We start from the raw sequence: 20,108 nt of genomic DNA, 5'->3' as shown, positions 1-20,108 counted from the left end.
CCAATCTTCCTCTATTTTTTGTATGTGGGATGCCATCATAGCATGGTTTGATGAGCAGTGTGTGGGTCCACACCTGGGATCCAAACCCACAAACCCTGGGCTGCCAAAGCAGAGCACGCAAACAGCCTCTAGGCCACTGGGCCAGCCCCCTATATGTAGACTTTAGAAATTCAGTGAAAATTTCTTCAAGAGCTTGTTCGTATATTGAATGGCTTCTGTTGAGACAGGAGTAGGTAAGGCTGGAAAAGTCAACGTTTTATGAAAGAGACTAAAACTTGCCCAAATCCCCTAAATATATCAGGATATGGCTGTATGTAGTTTCACTACCAGAGAAGTCAAACAAAACTGTAGTATGTATCCCTCAGAGATGAATAAATGTATAAAATGTAATACAAGGTTTTAGTGTCTGTTGGTGCATCATTTTAAGAAGGTTCATGTTTTATAGTAAGCATTACTTATTTTGACACAGCTCTGTTTTCCCTGTTTCTTTGCTCACTGTTGATTCCTGCTTCCTACTCCATTTTAAGTTCACCTTTTTCTTGCTTAAGTATGTCCTTAGTAATTCTTTCACTGAAGGTCTTTGGGCATAATCTTTCTAGGTCAAGTTTGTCTGAGATGACTTTATTTTGTCATCAATCTTAAATGATCATTTCACGTTATAGAATACTGTTTCCAAATGCTTTCCCTCAGCATCTTGAAGATAATATTACATTGACTTCCAGCATAAATACTCTTGCTGATGAAAATCTGGATTTTCTTCCCTAGAAATAGTCTGCCTTTCCCTCTGGTCACTTTTTAATTTTCAGTTGAAATTTTCTATTCATTTTGATGTGTATGGAATTAGAACAAAGGAAAAAAATTAAAACTGGCTGCAAAAGTTTCTGATAAAAAATTTAATCATAAAACATTGGTAATAATTTAATCATTTAAAATCTTCTGTTCTTCAAGAGACAGTATTAAGAATATGAAAATGTAAGCCACAGACTGGGGGGGCAATATTTGCAGTACATATTTCTGATGAAAAATAAATTGTACATGATCAAATTTTTTAAATTGCACTTCAAAAGACATCATTGAGAATGTAAAAAAAGAACCTATAGAATGTGAGAAAATATTTGCAAATCACATCTGATAAGGGTCTTGTATCCAGAATATGTAAAGAACTCTTATAACTTAATAAGACAACCCAATAAAAAATATGCAAAAGATTGAATAGACTTTTCTCCAAAGAAGACATGAATAGCCAATAAGAGCACTAAAAGATGTTCAACATCATTAGTCATCAGGGAAATGCAAATTAAAACCACAATGAAATATCACTAAAATAGCTAAAATTTTAAAAGACTGACAATACCAAGTATTGGTGAGGATGAGGGAGAAGCAGAATTCTCATATAATGCTGGTGGGAATGTAAAATGGTATGACCACTATGGAAAATAAGTTGGCATTTCTTACAAAATCAAATGTACACTTACCATATGGCCCAGCAATTCCACTCCTAGGTATTTACTCAAGAAAAATAAAAATGTCCAAAAATGACATACACAAATGTTTATAGCACTTTGCTCATAATAGCTGAAAACTGGAAATGACCCAAGTGTCTATCAAGAGTTGAATGGAGAGGTGAATTGTAGTATAATCATACAATGGAATACTACTCAGCAATAAAAAAGAATGAACTACTGGTATACAAACTAACACGGATGAATCTCAGAAACATTATGTGAGAGAAAGAAGCTAGACATGAAATAGTACATACTACATTTTTTTTTACATGAAGTTTTAGAACAAACAAAATTAGCCAATAGTGAATGTATTATCTATTGCTGCATCTGGGTACCTCAATGGTCTCTCAAAATGTTGCAATCAAAGTGTCAGCTGGGACGACAGTCTCACTTATGGGCTTGACTGAGGTTGGTCGGCTTCCAAACTGCTCAGGTGGTTGTTGGCTGGACTCTGTTCCTCGCTGGCTATGGGCCAGAGGCCTCCCACACTTCCTTGTCACATGGCCCTCTCCATAGGGCAGCTCACAACATGCAGCTAGCCAGCTTCCACAGAACGAACTAGTGAGAGAACACAAGATAGAAGCAAGCCTTTTTTGTAACCTAGTCTTGAAAGTAGCATCTATCACTTTTGTGATATTCTTTTCATTATAAGTAAGTCACTAAGTCCAGCCCACATTCAAGGCTTTGAAGACTAGGAGATGGGATCCTTGGGGACCATTTTACAGATCAGACTTAATTTAAAAGTAATTTTTATATGTAATAATGCAGAATGACCATGAATGGTATGTATTTTTAGAAGGCTCATGCACTAAAATTCTCATCTTTTGGTTAATGCCTAAAATTCCAGAGAGAGAGATTCAATCCTTCAGTTGAAGGGTTTCATTAGTAAAATATAGACTATGAAGGGAGAGTTTCCTTTTGGGCCTGAGTAATAATTACTGTATTTTTATACTGTGTGTACCTAAAATTGGGTATACTGTATTTGCCCAGAATCCATGTTGGGTAAAGAAGAGGGACGGTAAAGAAAGAGAAACAGGGCAGAACTGGTAAGCCCATATAAAACAGAACACTTTGCAGTTTTGCCTATAATCAGCAGCCCTGTTGGTTGCAGACCAGCTCAGTCTTCTCATATAATGAATATGTACTGACATTTTAATTTTATTACTTTAGGTTTGTTTCTCGACCTTTTTAGATTGTAAATGTTAGGGAGTTTTTGTTTGTTTTACTTTAAAGGGGCCATGCTTGCAAGTGAATATTACACACTGATTTTCTAATACTCTGCCAATTTTCTATACCCACTCCTGTGATCGTAATTTCTATTTTCATGCATTTGCTCATGTTAAAGTTGTTGTAGAGATTAAATGAGTTCATACATGTAAAGCACTTAGTACCCCACATACCGTAAGTGCTCAATACTATTATTAAGATTGATGCTGTTGTCCTCTGCTGTTCTGATCTCTACTACCCTCCTCCAATTGGTTCACTTTCCTTCCTCTACACCATTCTGCCTCCTCTTCAAATCCAGCCTGTTTTCTTTTCTGTTCCTCATCTTACATAGTCTCACTGCAACTTGGCTCTACTAAAACTCCTTCCTTTTGCTCCTTACCACATTCCTCACAGGGTCAATTACATTTTTTTTTCATTCTCTAAGCAGATGAATCAGCTGCTTACGAAGATTGAAGCTATCTATCCAAAATGTCCTCTTTTCTTCTCTTCACTGTAGTTTCCCTGCATTCACATTCTCTCTGGTTCATCAACCCTTTTCCTCTGTCACAAAAGAAGGCACATTCTTCTGTGGGTAACCCCTCCATCTCTATTTTTCATTCTATTCTTCAGTTGGGATTAGGCTAGGCTGCAAATAACAGAAAATCCTCAAATGACAGTGGCTTGAAAAAAGACAGGTGCTTCTCTCAGGTGACACAGATCTAAAAGCAGGCTGTTTAGGACCGAGATGGCAGCTCCACCAGTTGTCAGGGACCCATGTTTTTTTCTTTTTCACTGCTCTGCCGTCCCTAAAGCGTGGCCCTCATCCTCACGGCACAAAATTGCTGCTTGAAAACCAGGAAACACAACTTTCCAGGGAGCAAAGTGAAGTTAAAGAAGGCAGGGAGGACCTCCTCTCTTGTAAGATGTCCCTAAACAAGTACACGACACTTAATTGATATGTAATGGGCCAAAACTTAGTCAAATCTGGCTCCAAGGGAAACTGTGAAAGGGGCTATTTAACTGGGTGGCAGTGTGCCCGCCAAAAAAAATCTATGCTTTGTTACCTCAAGAAAAAAAATGGTATTCTGTTATAAAGAAGTAAGGGAGAAAGATTTGGTGAGGCACTTATCCTTTCTCATCTCCAACAATATCTGTTTACTTCCTTCTTCAATCCTCTTCCGTTCCCCTCAAACATGTTCTAGCTCTCCACTCTTCATCCTAAAAGAAAATCAAAAAGCTTCTCTTAATTCTGGTCATTCCCTTCCTTTCACTGCAAAAAAATTTTTTATCGCTCTTCTTTACAATTTCTTTAAGTTCTTCTTTTTTGCTTATTTCCAATCCCTACCCATCATCTCACCTTTATATAGTTCGTAATTAGTCTCCGAGCTCCTGGGGCACTTAACATATACATCTTTACCCCAACCAAGTCTTTAAATTTTATGTTATTTATATTCAACTTCACAAATAATACAAGAATACATGATTGTAAATATACATATATATTATAAATAAGGCAAACATCTTCTTCAGCCACACCCCTGGGTACATTAAGACCGTTAGAATTGCTGAACAAATGAGAGGATGGATGGAGTAGGGCAGAAGATGAGACTTTCCCAATTCGTTCGTGTAAAACGGAGACGAGGGCCCTCTTTCACTGCGGGTTTCGCAGGCCCCACGAAGGTCTCTCCCTGCAAAATCCAGGTCTGTCTTCTACGCACTGGAGTGAACGCTAAAACCGGGCCCTCTAACACCCCCAAGTTTGATGGCCCCCGCCCCAGTCGGGGGGCAGAGGCAGGTAGGAGACTCTAGCGAGTTCCAGGGTCCCCGCAGAAAAAAACCACCAAGGCACTTCTCTGACGCACTTCCGGCGCGCCGGAACAGAGGCGGGCCGCGGTGACCGCCGGGGAGCCGGAAGCCGGGAAGATGGTGGTCACCAGGTCCGCGCGGCCTCAGGCCGGGGTCCAAGCCGTATCAGCTGAAAGCTCCCGGGAGAAGGTAGGAGATCGCAAGGTTCCCTCATTTCTGCTCGCTGCTTCGCAGGGCGGTGCTCAGAGAGGAGAGGCGGTGCGAGGTCCCCGCGCGGCGTGGGGAGGAGCGGCGGAAAAGGCCCGAGCCTGCCGCGCCCTTCTGTGCTCCAGGCACCGCGCGAAGCCTTTAGCTTCCTCTTCAGTGGAAGTCTTTTAGGGCAGTCCTTAACATGGAACAGAGGTTAGCAAACTTGCTTTGGGTAGTTCACCTCCGTAATGCAGATGCACGGCTCAGGCCTTCTAACACCGTAGTAAGGAGGAATAACTTCGCCCACGAAGTGTGAGCCAGTTTAGCGGGGTTGGAGAAAAGGGCGCCGTCTTCACGTGTGGAGGCTGGCCGTGGCCCTACAGCACCTCCTGTGGGCGTGGTGGGGGCCAGAGGGGCCGTGGGCTGCGTGCGGTGACGCCGCCTGGTGGCTCTCAGTGGCGCTAGTCGTCCGCTGCCTCTGCTGATTATGCGATGAAGGGGACGGGACGAAGCGGAGCGTTAATTCACTCATGTAAAGGTAAGGGCAGCGACCGATTCCATGGCTGTATGTGTTCCTAAACACAGATTTGACTTTGAGTGAGAACACTCTCTTGAGTTATTTGTCTTACTCCCTAAAGTCAGATCCAGTACTTGGGTGAGGTGAGTTAGCAGGGCCCGGCAAATGCACGGTCAGATCCAGTACTTAAGTTTTTGATTCTTTTTTTTAATCATGGGTGGTGGTGATTTTTTTGTAATTCATTTTGTTTACCGAGTTCTTTATTGTTCTCTTAAAATTTGCTCCTGAGGGGACTGCCTCACTCACTTTGCCCATGTCCCAGCCCTACCTCAATTACAGTGTGTTTTCTCTGGCTTACAGATTTCTGCTGCTGAAAGAATTCAAGCACACTCAAAAGGCAGGAAGGACTCTCCATCTGATGACCAAAGTTCTGCTGAATCACAGAGCACGAGAAAACAAAGTCCAGTCTCTAGAACTCCTAAAACCAGAAGGAGGAAGAGCAGACCTACAAGCTCATTACATGAGCAAATGGACAGACCACCTACTGATGGAGAGACCTCTGAAGCAGAGTCAGATTGTTCTTCTGTGTCTGAACTCCAGGGTCCCATTTTAAGAATAACTAGAAGGCGGCAGATCTTAATTGCCTGCACTCCAGTGTCTAGTGCTAGGAAAAGGCTGAAAATAACTCCAATAAATGAATCTCATACTGAAGAAGTCTCTGAAGCAGAATCGCATGTTTCAGGTATTTCTAGAATTGTGCTTCCCACAATAATGACTGCAAGAACCAGAAGTCAGGCTAAATCCCTAACAGACCCAAGCCAAGAATCACATGGGGAAGCTGTTTCTGATGCTGAGTCATCATGCTCAGACATGTCTTCCTTTTCTGGAATTTCAACTAGGAGAACAACCAGGAGTATGCAGAGGAAAATACAGACACAAACTGGGGAGAAAGATGATGTAAGAGAGGAAAAACAGGCCAGTGTTGCACCTCTCAAAGAAATAACAAAGAAGAATTCTAAGAGTTTAGATGAAGAAGCCAAAGGAATGACAGATCAGGGAAAAGAAATTAATGAGAAAAATTCTCAGTTGAAGAGTCTTTCTGAACTTAAGGACGCTAGCATTCAGCAGTTAATTTCTCAAAGGCATTCAACCCCTCAAAGTAAGAAAACTGCCTCAGAGCCCTCAAATCTGAACTGTGAGGCTATAATGAAATCATTAGCTCAAACATTTGCGGTTGTGGAAGTGGACAGATGGGATGCAAAAAGAAAGAGCACCATAAAAACAAGTGACTTGGCAGAATTTGATGATGGTGGTCATAGTGATGAAGAACAGTGCACAGTTACAGGTGTCAGTGAACATATGAACGAAGGGGATATAGATTTTGAGTGTGAAGATGTGAACAGAGAAAGGGATACAGATTTTGAGTGTGAAGACATGAATGAAGAAAGGGATACAGATTTCAAGGGTGATACCAAACTGTACAAGTCTGAGTTCAACACATCTCAGGATAAAGGTGATTCTGTTTTATTAGTTCTCAGCAGTGATGAAAGCCAGCAGTCCAAAAACAGTGAGAATGAAGAGGACACTGTGTGTTTTGTTGAAAACAGTGGTCAAAAAGAGTCATTAAATGAAGACTCAGAAAATATGTCATGTGACAATGCATTGTTTGTAATTGACACAACTCCTGGAGTGAGTGCTGATAAAAATTTTTACTTGGATGAGGAAGACAAGGCAAGCGAGGTTGCCACTGAGGAAGAAAAAGAAGAGGATGAAAAAAGTGAAGAAGAATCATCAGACAGTGATGAAAATAAGGATAGTGAGTTTAGTGATGAAGATGATTTACTAAATGGCACAAAGTCTAAACTGTAAGTTTTACCTTTACTTTTAAAAGTAAGTTTTTGATATATATTTCAAGTGGCTAATTTACCATAAAAATATAAAATATTAGAAAACATGGGAATTGAGAAAATTACTGCCTCGAGTTCTTAATGGAAAAGCTCATTTATCCAGCATTTTCCTCGTCTCTGTAGGTGCCTTTGTTGGTCATATTTTTTCCACCAATTATAGCTAACAGGGCTCCTTTTGGTGATATATTAGAAATCATCTGTTTAAATTTTTCTGCATGATTGTTAACAGCAACATAAAAGGGAAGGAAAGTAACTTGTTTTTTTCTGTATCTTGATTGTAGAGAAATTGAAAAATTTAGAAGAGCCTGAGAAAAATAATCACCTATAATCCCAGCTATCACCCATTGAAAAGTGCTAATGTTTGGGGCTGTTTCTTTTTTGCTGTTTTAAATTTGTTTTCCCTAGGGACAGGCCCCTAGTAGCAGTGTGTCCACCGGAAACACTGGCATCCTTGTAAGGAACTGTATATTAACAGATCCCAGTTTTCACTCTAAACCAATGAAATCAGTCTCTGAGGCTAGGCACATGCATACTTATTTTTTAAAAGTCACACTGCTCCCCAGGATAATTCTAATGTACGTTCAGGCTTGAGAATTCACGCCAAGGCACTGCAGTAAAATAATTTCACTTTCCAATAGAGGTTGATTATCAGTTGATTTCAACTGCCCGGTTTATATGAACAATCAGGGAAGAAAGTGTACTTGCTTATAAAAAGGACCCTTTGATAATATAAAGTAGAAATGCTCATTAAATAAATATAGCAGGAACCATGAGATTCTGATTTGGTATGTCTGGGGTATGACATTTATATTTTTAAAAAGCTCCAGTGGGAAATCTGGGTGCTCATCACTGTTTAAAACTCAGTGATTTAGCAGAAAAACATCTAATGGATAACGTGGAAGTTCAAAGGAGAAGAATCTATGTTCCTGGTTTTAGAGATGGCGATATGTACATGTATTAAGTCATGACCTGTATATCAAGTTGATACATTGCCAGATGTATCTCCTCTCCTCTTTTCTTTTTATAAAATGCCTCTGTGAAATCTGTTGGCCTGTTGTATGGCCTTAATCCATTTTAAGAAAATCTAGGGAATAAATGTGGATGTGCTCCCCAAAAGCTTTTTTGTTTAATTCATTATTCATCCCAGAATTTTGTTCTAAATGACTTGACTAGATTTAAAGTATATATTTGTTCACAGTTTTTCAGAAACTCTATTGTAAAAATGACTTTTTTTGGTCATTGACAGTAAAAGGGAAGAAAAGAAAAAAAGTGATTTTAAAAATAGAGTCTTCAGTTGTTTCCATTTTGATTTAATTACTTGATCTTTTAAGTGATTATTTCTCTTTCAGTCTGAAGTTGACAAGCAGCAGCATAGACCCTGGTTTGAGTATCAAGCAATTGGGTGGTTTGTATATTAATTTCAATGCAGACAAACTACAGTCGAATAAGAGAACTCTAACACAGATCAAGGAGAAAAAGAAAAATGAGGTAAGTTACACAAAGTGTCCTGTTGGTTTTCATAGAACTAACCAATCACTTCTAGAAATGATTAGTTCTTGGTAAGAGACTAGTTTTCCTACAATGAAACCGCATTAGCCGACTGTGCTCCTTTTTTCCCTCTTTCTAGAATGGTCATTTCTTTTTTATAAAGTCCTAGCTATAAAAGATGACACTTGAAAAATAAAGTAATGCAAGATCAGTGTTCCTCTTCTTGCACCCACCAGTTATGATCCCAGGGGTTGTGTTTTCTTCTCTTTTTCTTGCTATACTTTTAGTTCTTAATTGGTCTGAACTCTGTTGAAAATCTGAAAGCTGTGAGTGCCTGCCTCCCCCTCCCATATGTGCATATAGACATAAAATTGTACATTTAATTTCAGAAGGAATTCACAGAGTGCGTAACCTCATCCAAACCCTCAGCTTCAGCCACCACCTTGCCTGGCTTCCTCCTAAATCTGTATTTTCTAGCCTTGCAGCCTCTTCAGGTCTTTAAATCCAGGTGCTTGTTGTCTGTTCATTCAGATGTCCTCAGGTACTTGAACTTGCTTATTGCTCTCCTTCTCTTCCTTTCCTGAACCAGCTTCTCCTTTTGTATTCTCAATCCTGGTTAATGATGCCAAAATCTCTTTCCCTTTTGTGATTTCTCCTTAGTGATTGACTAATCACTAAGCCTAGAAAACAGTCCTTCTTACATACTTTCTATTCTCTTCCCTCATTTTTGCCCTGTTGTCATTGGCTAGCGCCAGCCTTTGGTTTTCATCTGGACTGCTGCAGTACAGCCTCCTTACTCTTTGTCCTTCAAGCCATCCTCCATGCTCTTGCTAGATGTCTCTTTCTAAAAACACAAGTCTGACCATGATATTCTCCTGTTGAAGGCCTTCAGTGGTTCCTCAGAGCCTTCAGGGGGCCTCTGTACCTCCTGCTTTGATTGTCCACCTGCTGTGTTCTTGCCATTGAAGACTTCTGTAGTTCCCTCAACATACCTGTTCTCTCCCAGGCCATTGCAGATCATAGATCACTGCCTTTGGGAAACAGTCTTGGACCCGAATCCTTCCCCCCACCTCTGTGCTCCTGCAACACCCAGTATAGATCTGATTCATTATTGATCATGTAGTGTAATTGTTAATTTACTGGCTTTACTCTTTGTATTCCTAAAACAGGATTTCTCAGCTTTAGCCATAGTGATGTTTTGTGCTTGATAATTCTTTCTTGTGGGGATATATTCTGTGCATTGTAGGATGTTTAGCAGCATCCCTGGCCTCTACCCACTAGATGCCAGTAGCATTCGCCCTCCCCTCCATGCACACACCAAAAATGTCTTCAGACGTTGCCAACTGCTCCTAGTTGAGAACCACTGTCCTAGATCTTAGTATAGTACTTGACACATAGCAAGCTCTTAATAATCTGTTAAATAAATGCCATGCTCTCTCTTCTGAGCAGTAGGAAAGTCTAGACTGCTACCGCATTACCCAGAAACTTCTGGGCCTGAACCTGAATTGGGGATTTCTGAATTAATAGTTTATTTCTGAAATGATAATTTCAAATGTTATTGACCAAATTAATATTTGCTGTATTCCTATGAACTATTTTGAGGGAGCAGTCTTCTTTAGTTCCTGCACTGGGGGAGATGATGAATTACCCTGAGGCTCCTTTTAGGTACATAAACAATATTATGACAATATTTAATCATCCTAGGCAAGTCACAAAAAATGCAGAAGTTGTTTAGGAAGAGATTAACAGATTTGACTACACAAAACTTTAAAACTTATGCAATTAAAAACACTTGGGAAAGACAAGTAAAAGACCATAGATTAATACCACTAAAATAACAAAATATACTTCTACAAATTAATAAAAACACAGCCCTATATAAAAATGAAAAAGAACCCCAAAACGTACAGGCATTCCCCAGAAGAGGACATAGCTAATAAATATAAAAAAGATGATCAACAACAAATGAAAACAGCCAGGAGGCACCAGTGACAACATACAAAAGATACTCCCCAGGGGCTGGCCTGGTGGCGCAGCAGTTAAGTTCACACATTCCACCTTGCTGGCCTGGGGTTGACTGGTTCTGATCCCAGGTATGGACATGGCACCACTCATCAAGCCATGCTGTGGTAGGCATCTCACATATAAAGCAGAGGAAGATGGGCACAGATGTTACCTCAGGGCTGATCTTCCTCAAAAAAAACAAACTACCCAGTGTTGGTGGCACTGTAAAAAAAAAAAAAGGGCATGATTAACTGTTGGTAGGAGTTTATACTAAAATGCAAAGCAATTGAGCAATACCTATCAAAATTTAAATGACACATTTTGGAATCTGTTTTATAGAAATAATCACAAGTGTACAGAGATGATGTTTACAATGTTTAATGGAAAAAGTTTAATGGAGACAAACTAAATGTCTGAAGAAAAATTGTGGTGCGTAACAGCTATTAAAAAGAATGAAGTTAATCTATGTATGAATTGACATTGAAAGAGTAAGATGTATTGTTGAGTTGTAAAAAGATTTATCTAGATAGAATGATCTCATTGGTATAACACAAGTATATGTTGTTTAATCAAAATCTGTATTGCTGTTCGTATTCTATTAATAGTCTAGCTGTCTCCTCAGATCACAGGAAGCTGTTTTACTAACATGAAAAGAACTTATTAAAGACTTATTAAGACTTATTGAAGACAAGTTTTTCTCAGGGATTTCAAGAGCCATTGTGGCATTGTTCCTAATGTTTTTATTTTCCACTGGTTTGGTGCAGTGACTGGGTGCAAACCAATATAATACAAGTGGACACATTAAATCTGATGGGGCAAATTTGAGCTGAATATCCATTTTATAGATTTCCTAAAATAATCCTTTAGTTTGCTCCTAAAACATTTTTATTGTCATATAGTGTACAAATTTAAGAACAGGAACAACTTTGCAGTAGTGTGTCTGTGTATAAAGAAGGTTACTGTATTTAGAGTAGTCCTCAGTGTGGGAGATGTTTCCCATATAAAGCAAAAATGTTGAAAAAAGTTCTATGACATTCTGACATTATTTTAAAACCATTTTAATATTTTTATAGCTTCTGCAAAAAGCCATCGTTACACCTGACTTTGAAAAAAACTACTGTGTCCCACCATATAGAGAGTCAAAGTATCAACTTCAGAAAAAACGCCGAGTAAGTACAGTGACTCTTATTATTTAGAATGTTTAGATGTTTTAGACTCTATATGTTCAGCTTATACAACATGGTTGTACAATTAAAATATATATATTTCCAAAGTAAATTATCACAGATATCTCACGGCCCATAAAATATGGTTCCATAAACGTGTTATATGGATTTCCACAAAGTGGAACTGCACCAAGTAGTGCACATAGATACAGCTGTTTTTTTCCCCTTTCTTAAAAATAGCGACAGCCAGCATATAAGGTCACTGTCCACATCTTTTGGCTTATAGGTACTATTCACTAAAGGCCAGGAGCTCTGTTGCAGGCTGCTGTAGAGAACTTGATCTAGCCAGCTAAAAACGCTGGTTTATTCAGTCTGCCAAACGAGCGGATAGAAACTGTTTTCTTTAGTAGAATATAGAGGATTGCTTCCATCTGCCATTTCAACTAATAAGCATAAAAAAGTTATCAAGAGGATGCCAGCCTAGTAGCATAGGGGTTAAGTTTGCGCACTCCACTTCGACGGACTGTGGTTCGTGGGTTCAGATCCCAGGTGCAGACCTACACACTGCTCATCAAGCTATGCTATGGCAGCATCCCACATGCAAAAGTAGGGGAAGATTGGCACAGATGTTAGCTCAGGGCCAATACTTCTTCACCGAAAAAAAAAAAGTTATCAAGAGAGCTTGGAGGAAATTTGAGGATGGTACTCCAGTAATGTCACTAATATGGAGCACCCTGGCACATGGTAGGCACTCCATGATATTTGTTGTATGAATGAAACAAAAAATAAAATTATGCAAATAACTTGCTAGGAGTTTTCAAAAGAATAGAAATTTTTGTTTTATTTTAGAAATAATACAAATTTCTAGACTGTTGGAGTGAGTGACTTTCTGAGACACCTGAGTGACTGAATAAAGTGTTTATGTTTTCATAAAAGCTCCAGAAGTGAAAATGTTTTTATACATTGTCTCTTGTGTAGGCTATTTTAGACAATCAAAACTGAAGCTGTGGGTTATTCACCCAGCAAGTCAGCAATTCTCACTAAGATACAAAATAAATTTTAAGGAGCCCTTATTTATGAAACTGATAATGCTCTGCCTAATTTACCAGAGAAATCACTTTTGTGATTGAATTCCTTTTATGAAAGATGAATCTGGAGAGTAACTTTGTTTTTAATTAATGAAATTTTCTGTATGTGTAATTTTGGGGGAAATGAGGTATAATTTATACTCTGCTTGTTAAAATTAGAATTTTCTCTTTGTCTTTGAAATCTGAATTTCAGAAAGAGCGACAAAAAACAGCAGGTGATGGCTGGTTTGGTATGAAAGCTCCAGAATTGACAGATGAACTGAAAAATGATCTCAAAGTACTGAAGATGAGAGCTAGCATGGACCCAAAAAGGTTTTACAAGAAAAATGATAGGGATGGCTTCCCCAAGTACTTCCAGGTATGAAGCAAACAGAACAATGGTGGTGCTATTGATGGATTTTAGTTTGGAAAGCCCTATACTGATTTGTTTACTCTTAAAATAGATAAATATTTACAATATACATCTTCTTAGGCCGTATAATAATGGCCAGAACCCCATTCAGACAGCCACCAGCTTGTACAGTCACGTGCCGCATAAACGACATTTTGGTCAATGACGGACCGAACATACAACGGTGGTCCCATAAAATTGGAACCATATAGCCTAGGTGTGTAGTAGGCTACACCCTCTGGGTTTGTGTGGCTATATACTCTATGATGTTTGCACAGTGACAAAATCACCTAATGATGCATTCCTCAGAATGTATCCCTGTTGTTAAGGGACGTGTAACTGTAATGGCTTTCCATGTAGAGTCGGGGTTGCAAATGGTGATTGGGTTTCCAGGTCAACTCTGAAAGTTATGAAACCTATGAGTAGTACCATATATGAACAGTACTATCCTAAGAGCAAGAATCCTTGCAGGATGGAGGAGGAAAGGGAATCATTTACACCAAACTCTTCTTTTCCAGGTAGAGGGACATCCCCAGGCAAATTCTGAAAATAAGTTAAAAGTTGGTTTTCAAAGTGTTTTCAGATGAATGTCCCGTTGATTCATCCTCTGGGAGCTCTCAAGTTCATTTTGTTTCTTTAATACCTTTTTCGTCACTATGGAGATTAGCATAATAGTCCTTTGCCTTCAGGTCTACTCTCCCTTCTAGTCCATCCTCCATATTGTAGCCAGTTATCTCTTCTTGAAAAAAACCATCTGTTCATGATATAGCACTGCTCAATGATATCACAGATATCGTTCCATGGTACCTTCAGCGATTCTTTATGATCTATAGGATAGAATCTGTATCCCTTAATGTGGCCCTTCACAATCTGCACCCGAACCAGTTCACTAACCCTTCTCTTGTCACATAGCCCTCTTCAGCTTAGACATTTAGCTGTTCTCAGAATATGCAGAGGCTGGTCTTGGCACTCTGACTTTGCATGTGCTTGCCTCTGTCATGTTTGCTTGGTGAAATTTTACCCATCCCATTCCAAGCTAAAATGTCATGATTTGTGAAATCTTTACCTCCCTTAGGTAGAATTGGTCACTTAGTTTTCAGAACAGCTGTAGTGTTTTGTTCAGCATAATATCATGTTATGCTTTAGTTTTTTAGTTCTCTATCTGTGGTCTTCTTTATGACTATGGGTTCTTTGTCTTTGTTTCCCTAATACCTGGCACAGTGCCTGGCACGTAGTGGACACTGTAAATTTTACTCGGTGGAACGTATGAACAAATGCAGAGTGATCACTATGTAGGTTCTAAGCTGGCAGCATTTATGATAACCTAACCTGGGAGATCACATATGTAGGTAGTAGAATTTATGTCAGTTTCATTAATTTGGAAAACTAGAACAAGTGTTTTATTATCTGTTCCATTTTTCTCTTCTAGTTACACTATTTATCAAGAATTTACTGTCTAGCACTAAATTATATAAAAAGAATTTTGGATTTACTATAAACTCTAATGAAGAAATGTCATTAGTAGGACCCAGTGCAGATTGAATGGGTGATATATTTTTGCTTTAAAAGATGGCAAAACTAACTTTAATATTGGTATACCGTAAGCTTGTGGGTTCCATTCCTTTCTGTAAATATACTTCGTTAGAGCTGTCCTGAAATAGGAAAGCAACTTGGCATTCAGGTATTGCCTGACTTATTTCAATCACTTGTTCATAGATTGGAACCATTGTTGACAATCCAGCTGACTTCTACCATTCACGAATTCCCAAGAAACAAAGGAAGAGAACTATTGTGGAAGAACTGCTGGCTGATTCTGAGTTCAGAAGGTAAAGGAATTTATGTTTCGCTTTATGATATGTATACTTTCCTTTAGAATGTGTGTAAACTTTTAAAATTTCAGATTTTTAAACGCTTTAGCACAGAGTTTCTCAACCGCAGCACTGTTTATTTTTGGATAGGATAATTCTTTATTGGGAGCACTATCTTATGCATTGTAGGATGTTTAACAGCATCCCTGGCCTCCACTACATGCCAGTAGCAACGCCCCCCCACCTCCACCATTCATGACATTCAAAAATGTCTCCAGACATTTCCAAATGTCCCCCGCAGGCATAAGCATTCCCAGTTTACAATCACTGCTTCCAAGGGAAGCTTGAAAGTATTTGACTGGCTAGAGGAGGATGAGCCTGCAAAGGAGACTGGGAAAGAATAGCCAAGGGGGCATTAAGAAAACCACGAGTGCACAGGGTCATAGAAGTCAAAGAAGGAGAATGTTATGAGCAGGTATAAGCTGGAGGGAATGGTTAACAGGAATAAATGCTGCCAAGAGATCAAATGAGGTAAGAACTAAAAGCTTCCTTTGGATTTAATTACATGGAGGTCACAGTAACCTTGGCAGAAGGAGTTTTAGGGGAGTGATAGGGAGGACACCAGATGGAGAGGACCGGAAGTGAGCTGAAAATGAAGAAAGAGACAATCTTTAAAGAACCTTGGCTGTGAAGAGGAAGCGGGGGGGGGAGGCTAGTGGATATGGTGTTAGAGGTTTATTAAGATGGAACAATGTATGTTTAAATGTCCTCGAAGCAGCTGTGTATATATTATAGGAGATTTAAAAGCATACCTCATATAGAAACCTCTGCTGAACTTCCAGATTTATTTAATAGCAAAAGTGAAAATATTTATCAAGAGTTTTAAAAATAATGTAGATTGTAGGCATAGCAAGAGTTCTAAAAATAATGTAGATTATAGACATGGAAAATAAGTGTTATGTGAGCTATTTATTGGGTTGGGATAATTTAACGAGCAATGCTCTTTTCTCACTTAATTACCCTCCTTGGAAGTCTCCTCCCCACAGAGCTTTAATTATAATCTATATACTGCTGACTTCCAACTGTCTGTGTCTAGTCTAGATCGCTCCTGAGTCCAGACTCACATTTCCAACTGCTGCCTCAGGCACGTCCAATGGGTATTTCACAAGCACCTCTAAGAGCTAACTTGTGGTCTCTCCTGACCCCTCTCCCCTTGTACAATCTAATTGTCTCCCAATGCTCTGTACCTCATGACTGACTGGCATCGCCATCCATCCCTTAGGGCAGGTCCTTGACACTTCCTTCTCCTTTCAATCCCATATTCAGACTCAGAGTTCCTCCTGTTTTCCTATCTCTAAAGCCTGTCTCTTTCTCTCCATCCCCACAGAGATGTGGTGCAAGCTGACTGAATCTTTGCTTACCTAAGTGTTTAACTATATGTTGGGATAAAAATTGACCTGACGTTTTATAATCTTGATGATGGCAATCTTAGAAATCACAGCAATGTTGATAATGCTTTCACTAAAAAATAATCTTAGGATAAGGAAGTTAGGGCAGTAAACTAGAAATTTAGTAGAATGAAACTCATAATTTGCAGATTAGAGGTCATCTTACCAGTTCATTGTTTCCCATACTTCTTCAGTCCTGGAATCCCATTTTCACAATGTTTGTGTTATCTGTATACTGCCTACTTTATTTTAAAAGGAAACTTTATGTTGCTACTGTAAATGGACTTGTTGACTTACATTTTTTCTAATACAAAGATACATTACTTAAAATGAATATTGACTTTGTATCACCTAAATTTACATACCACACTATGTGAAACACATGACTAGCCCATCTCTCCAGAGTGTTTTCATCCCCTCTACAACATTCTCAAGAGGTTTTCTGGCCTCTGAACACTCTGGGATAGGGAGCTTCACTGAACATATTTAATGCAGTGTATGTTCATTAGTAGGCATATCCTGGGACAAGAGAAATAAGTGTGATGTACGAGAGAAAATGTGCTTTTCTGTGTTGTATTGGTTTTTGGCTTGTTTCATTTTTACCCTAAACTTAGGTTTGTTAGAATGTGGGTAAATTGTGCTGCTGACTTGTGGGATTGGGTGAGCTGTAAAGTTGTAAAAGTCTTAAATAGCTTCTGTTTTAAAGAGATTAGCTAATCTTCAGCTTTAGTAATGTGATAACAGATTTATGTAACAGTGAAAATGCTTTAGAACAAAGGAATTTTATGTTTAGAGAATTTTTAACTTTTCCTAATTAACTGTGCACTGATAGCCCTTCTTTTGGTGAAACTTCTAGCTACTGCATCATTATTTTTCTGCAATAAATTGTGCTTCTGTGTTTCCAAAGCCCAATAGGGAAATCTAGTCTATAGCAGCAATTCTCTGATCTGAGGATGCCTTTAAACTCTTTAAAAACTATTGAAGACTCTAGGGCTGGCCCAGTGGTGCAGTGGTTAAGTTCGCACGTTATGCTTCGGCGGCCCGGGGTTCACGGTTCAGATCCCGGGTACGGACGTGGCACCACTTGGCAAGCCATGCTGTGGTAGGCATCCCACATATAAAGTGGAGGAAGGTGGGCATGGATGTTAGCTCAGGGCCAGTCTTCCTCAGCAAAAAGAGGAGGATTGGCAGCAGATGTTAGCTCAGGCAGGGCTGATCTTCCTAAAAAAAATTATTGAAGACTCAAAGAACTTTTGTTTTATGGGTTACCTTTATCAGTATTTACTACAATGGAAATTAAAGTTAAGAAACCTTAAAAATAATTCATTTTAAAATAAGAAATCCAATACATACTATATAAATATTTTCATGAAAAAACAAAAATAATTTAGTGCACATCTCTTTAATGTCTGGCTTAAAGACAGCTGGAGCCTCATACCTGCTTTTGCATCACTCTCTGCCTTGATAGCACATGGTGTAGCCTCTGGAAAACTCCACTGTACACTCATGAGAGGATGAGAGAGAAAAAGGCCACTAAAGCCTTAGTATTCTTGTGAAAATAGTTTTTACCTAATGACCCCTTGAAAGGGCTCATTCCTGGACCACACTTTGAAAACCACCTGTCTGTGATACATTTCTTAAGGTTCTAAGAAATAGATTGTGTGTTTTTAGATAAATGTAACCTTTTTGTTTTGCTTAGTCCTTATTTTTACATTTTTATCCCATTAAAATTTTTCAAGCATCTGGATGAAATACATGGGTCTCCAGTGGCTGAAAGTTTTCAAAAGCCCTCCCTCTCCAGTTGCCAGTTTTCTCTCACTAGACTGCAGGCTCTGTGAGGGTAGGGACGTGGCTGTCTGGTTCACTGCTGGGTCCCCAGCTCCTAGTGTGGCTCCTTACACATGGTGGAACTTAGTATACAGGTGATGGATAGGGAAAATGCGAAAAACAACTTGAGATTTAGAAGCTCCCCCGCACCCACCCACAGGTTACATTAACTTCTAATGTCTGATGTGTCATACTTTAGAACTTAAAGGTTTGGTTTTTCTTTTTAGATATAACCGAAGGAAGTACTCGGAGATCATGGCTGAAAAGGCAGCAAATGCAGCAGGAAAGAAGTTTCGAAAGAAGAAGAAATTTCGCAATTAAGATTCACCAAGCAAACCACAATATTTTACATCTCCCTTTTATTTATCTACTAAAGATGTTTTGAAAACTAACAACAAACATCACATACATTAACATAGACTGGCCCTATTTATATACAGGGATTCTGTTTGGAAAAAGTTGATTTGAGAGAGACTCAATCACGTGTCCCTTGGAATAAAAATAGATGTGTCTACAAAAGACCCACCCATGCTTAGACCTCTTGAGGGAAAAAAAGGAAAAGAACCTCAACCCTTTAAGATAACGTCTTTGTAAAGTTTTCAGTGCTTGGTTATTTAAAGAAAATTGATTAAAAGACATTTACAAAGTATAAAGTTTGCTGTCAAAAAACTTCAAAATAATATTATCAAAGATATATAAACAATATTGCAATTACTATGTAGGGGGGTGTTTGGGGGGAGGTAGACAGGGAGGCTCTTTGGTCAGCTGCAAATTGGGATACAGAGATCTGTTTGTTGCCAGTATCAGTCACACTTGAAACCAAAGGAATGATAAAAAAGTGTTCTTGGAGAAAATGTGCATTAGCATATGACCAAAGAACTAAATGAAGCTCTAAAGGGACTTAAAAGATAGTGAAGAACACCCAGAAAGTCTGGGTTAAAGGTAGCAGCAGCAGGAGCACGCCCCTCCTTAGCACCTGAAACAGGAGGAAAGGCTGACTTTACCCAGATTCAGTGCTGTGTTCCAAGTGCAATAGGGTTAAATCAATATAATTTAAGTTGGTCAGGAGGTAAAGTGCCTTCTCTTGTCTCCAGTGGCAGAAGTATGCATCCTGGCTAAGCTACTTATGGCACCCAGGGACTGTTGGTCGTTTCTGTCCATGCTCCTCAGTGGAGTGTTGCTTGCCTTATGTCGTTATTTACAAGACCTCTGTTTTCCCAGCATACTGCTGCTTCCTTAGAAGTTCAGTAAATGTGAAATCTCACATTTTGTATTGACTGCTTGGGATCATAAGCACCCTCATAATAGAACTGACAGTGACATTTGTAGGTGGAGTTGGGAAGCATCTGCATATGTTCTCTTTTATAGAAAATCTTTTATTCCAAGAATATTAAGTTTTGCCTTCTACTGGGTAAAATAAGGAGCTGCTCTGAAAGAAGTATCAAAACAAGAACAAGAAATAACAGTTAACTTACCCTTTACACGTTCCAGCAGGAGCTGCTGTTAGCAGAATACTTCCACTTACAGTGTAAGGATACTGAAAGTTGTCAATCAGTATGATGTTTCTCTGCACAGACAGTTGAGGACTTACCCAGTTTTCCTGAGGCTCAAGGTGTGGGTCCACTTCTTATGTAACATGATTTCCATGTTGGTTTCTGACTCGTGAATGCTGGAATAGGCTGAATTACTTCAGTACTGCAGTTATGACAAATATTTGTGATACGATAGTCATTTTACAGGAAAAACAAGACTGGTGAC

The 20,108-nt window shown here is 39.1% G+C and overlaps 1 protein-coding gene across 2 annotated transcripts; it reads left to right on the top strand.

The window, feature by feature from the left end:
- Positions 1 to 4,580: 4,580 nt before the first annotated feature.
- DNTTIP2 (deoxynucleotidyltransferase terminal interacting protein 2) lies at positions 4,581 to 18,999 on the top strand. 2 transcript variants are annotated; one of them, XM_046645049.1, is made up of 7 exons: positions 4,581 to 4,706; positions 5,584 to 7,088; positions 8,480 to 8,618; positions 11,696 to 11,791; positions 13,070 to 13,234; positions 14,984 to 15,093; positions 18,578 to 18,999. In XM_046645049.1, the coding sequence occupies exons 1-7, from the start codon at positions 4,635 to 4,637 to the stop codon at positions 18,669 to 18,671; spliced, it is 2,181 nt and encodes a 726-aa protein (XP_046501005.1). In that variant the 5' UTR covers positions 4,581 to 4,634; the 3' UTR covers positions 18,672 to 18,999. The 2 variants fall into 2 exon arrangements, with proteins under 2 accessions (XP_046501005.1, XP_046501006.1); XM_046645050.1 differs by lacking the exon at positions 4,581 to 4,706 and adding an exon at positions 5,085 to 5,244.
- The last annotated feature ends 1,109 nt before the right edge of the window (positions 19,000 to 20,108 follow it).

Source organism: Equus quagga, chromosome 18 (assembly GCF_021613505.1).
Source record: "Equus quagga isolate Etosha38 chromosome 18, UCLA_HA_Equagga_1.0, whole genome shotgun sequence".
NCBI classification, from domain to species: domain Eukaryota; kingdom Metazoa; phylum Chordata; class Mammalia; order Perissodactyla; family Equidae; genus Equus; species Equus quagga.
Note: the sequence above shows the minus strand (reverse complement) of the source record. Positions and strands in the feature narration are given on the sequence as shown.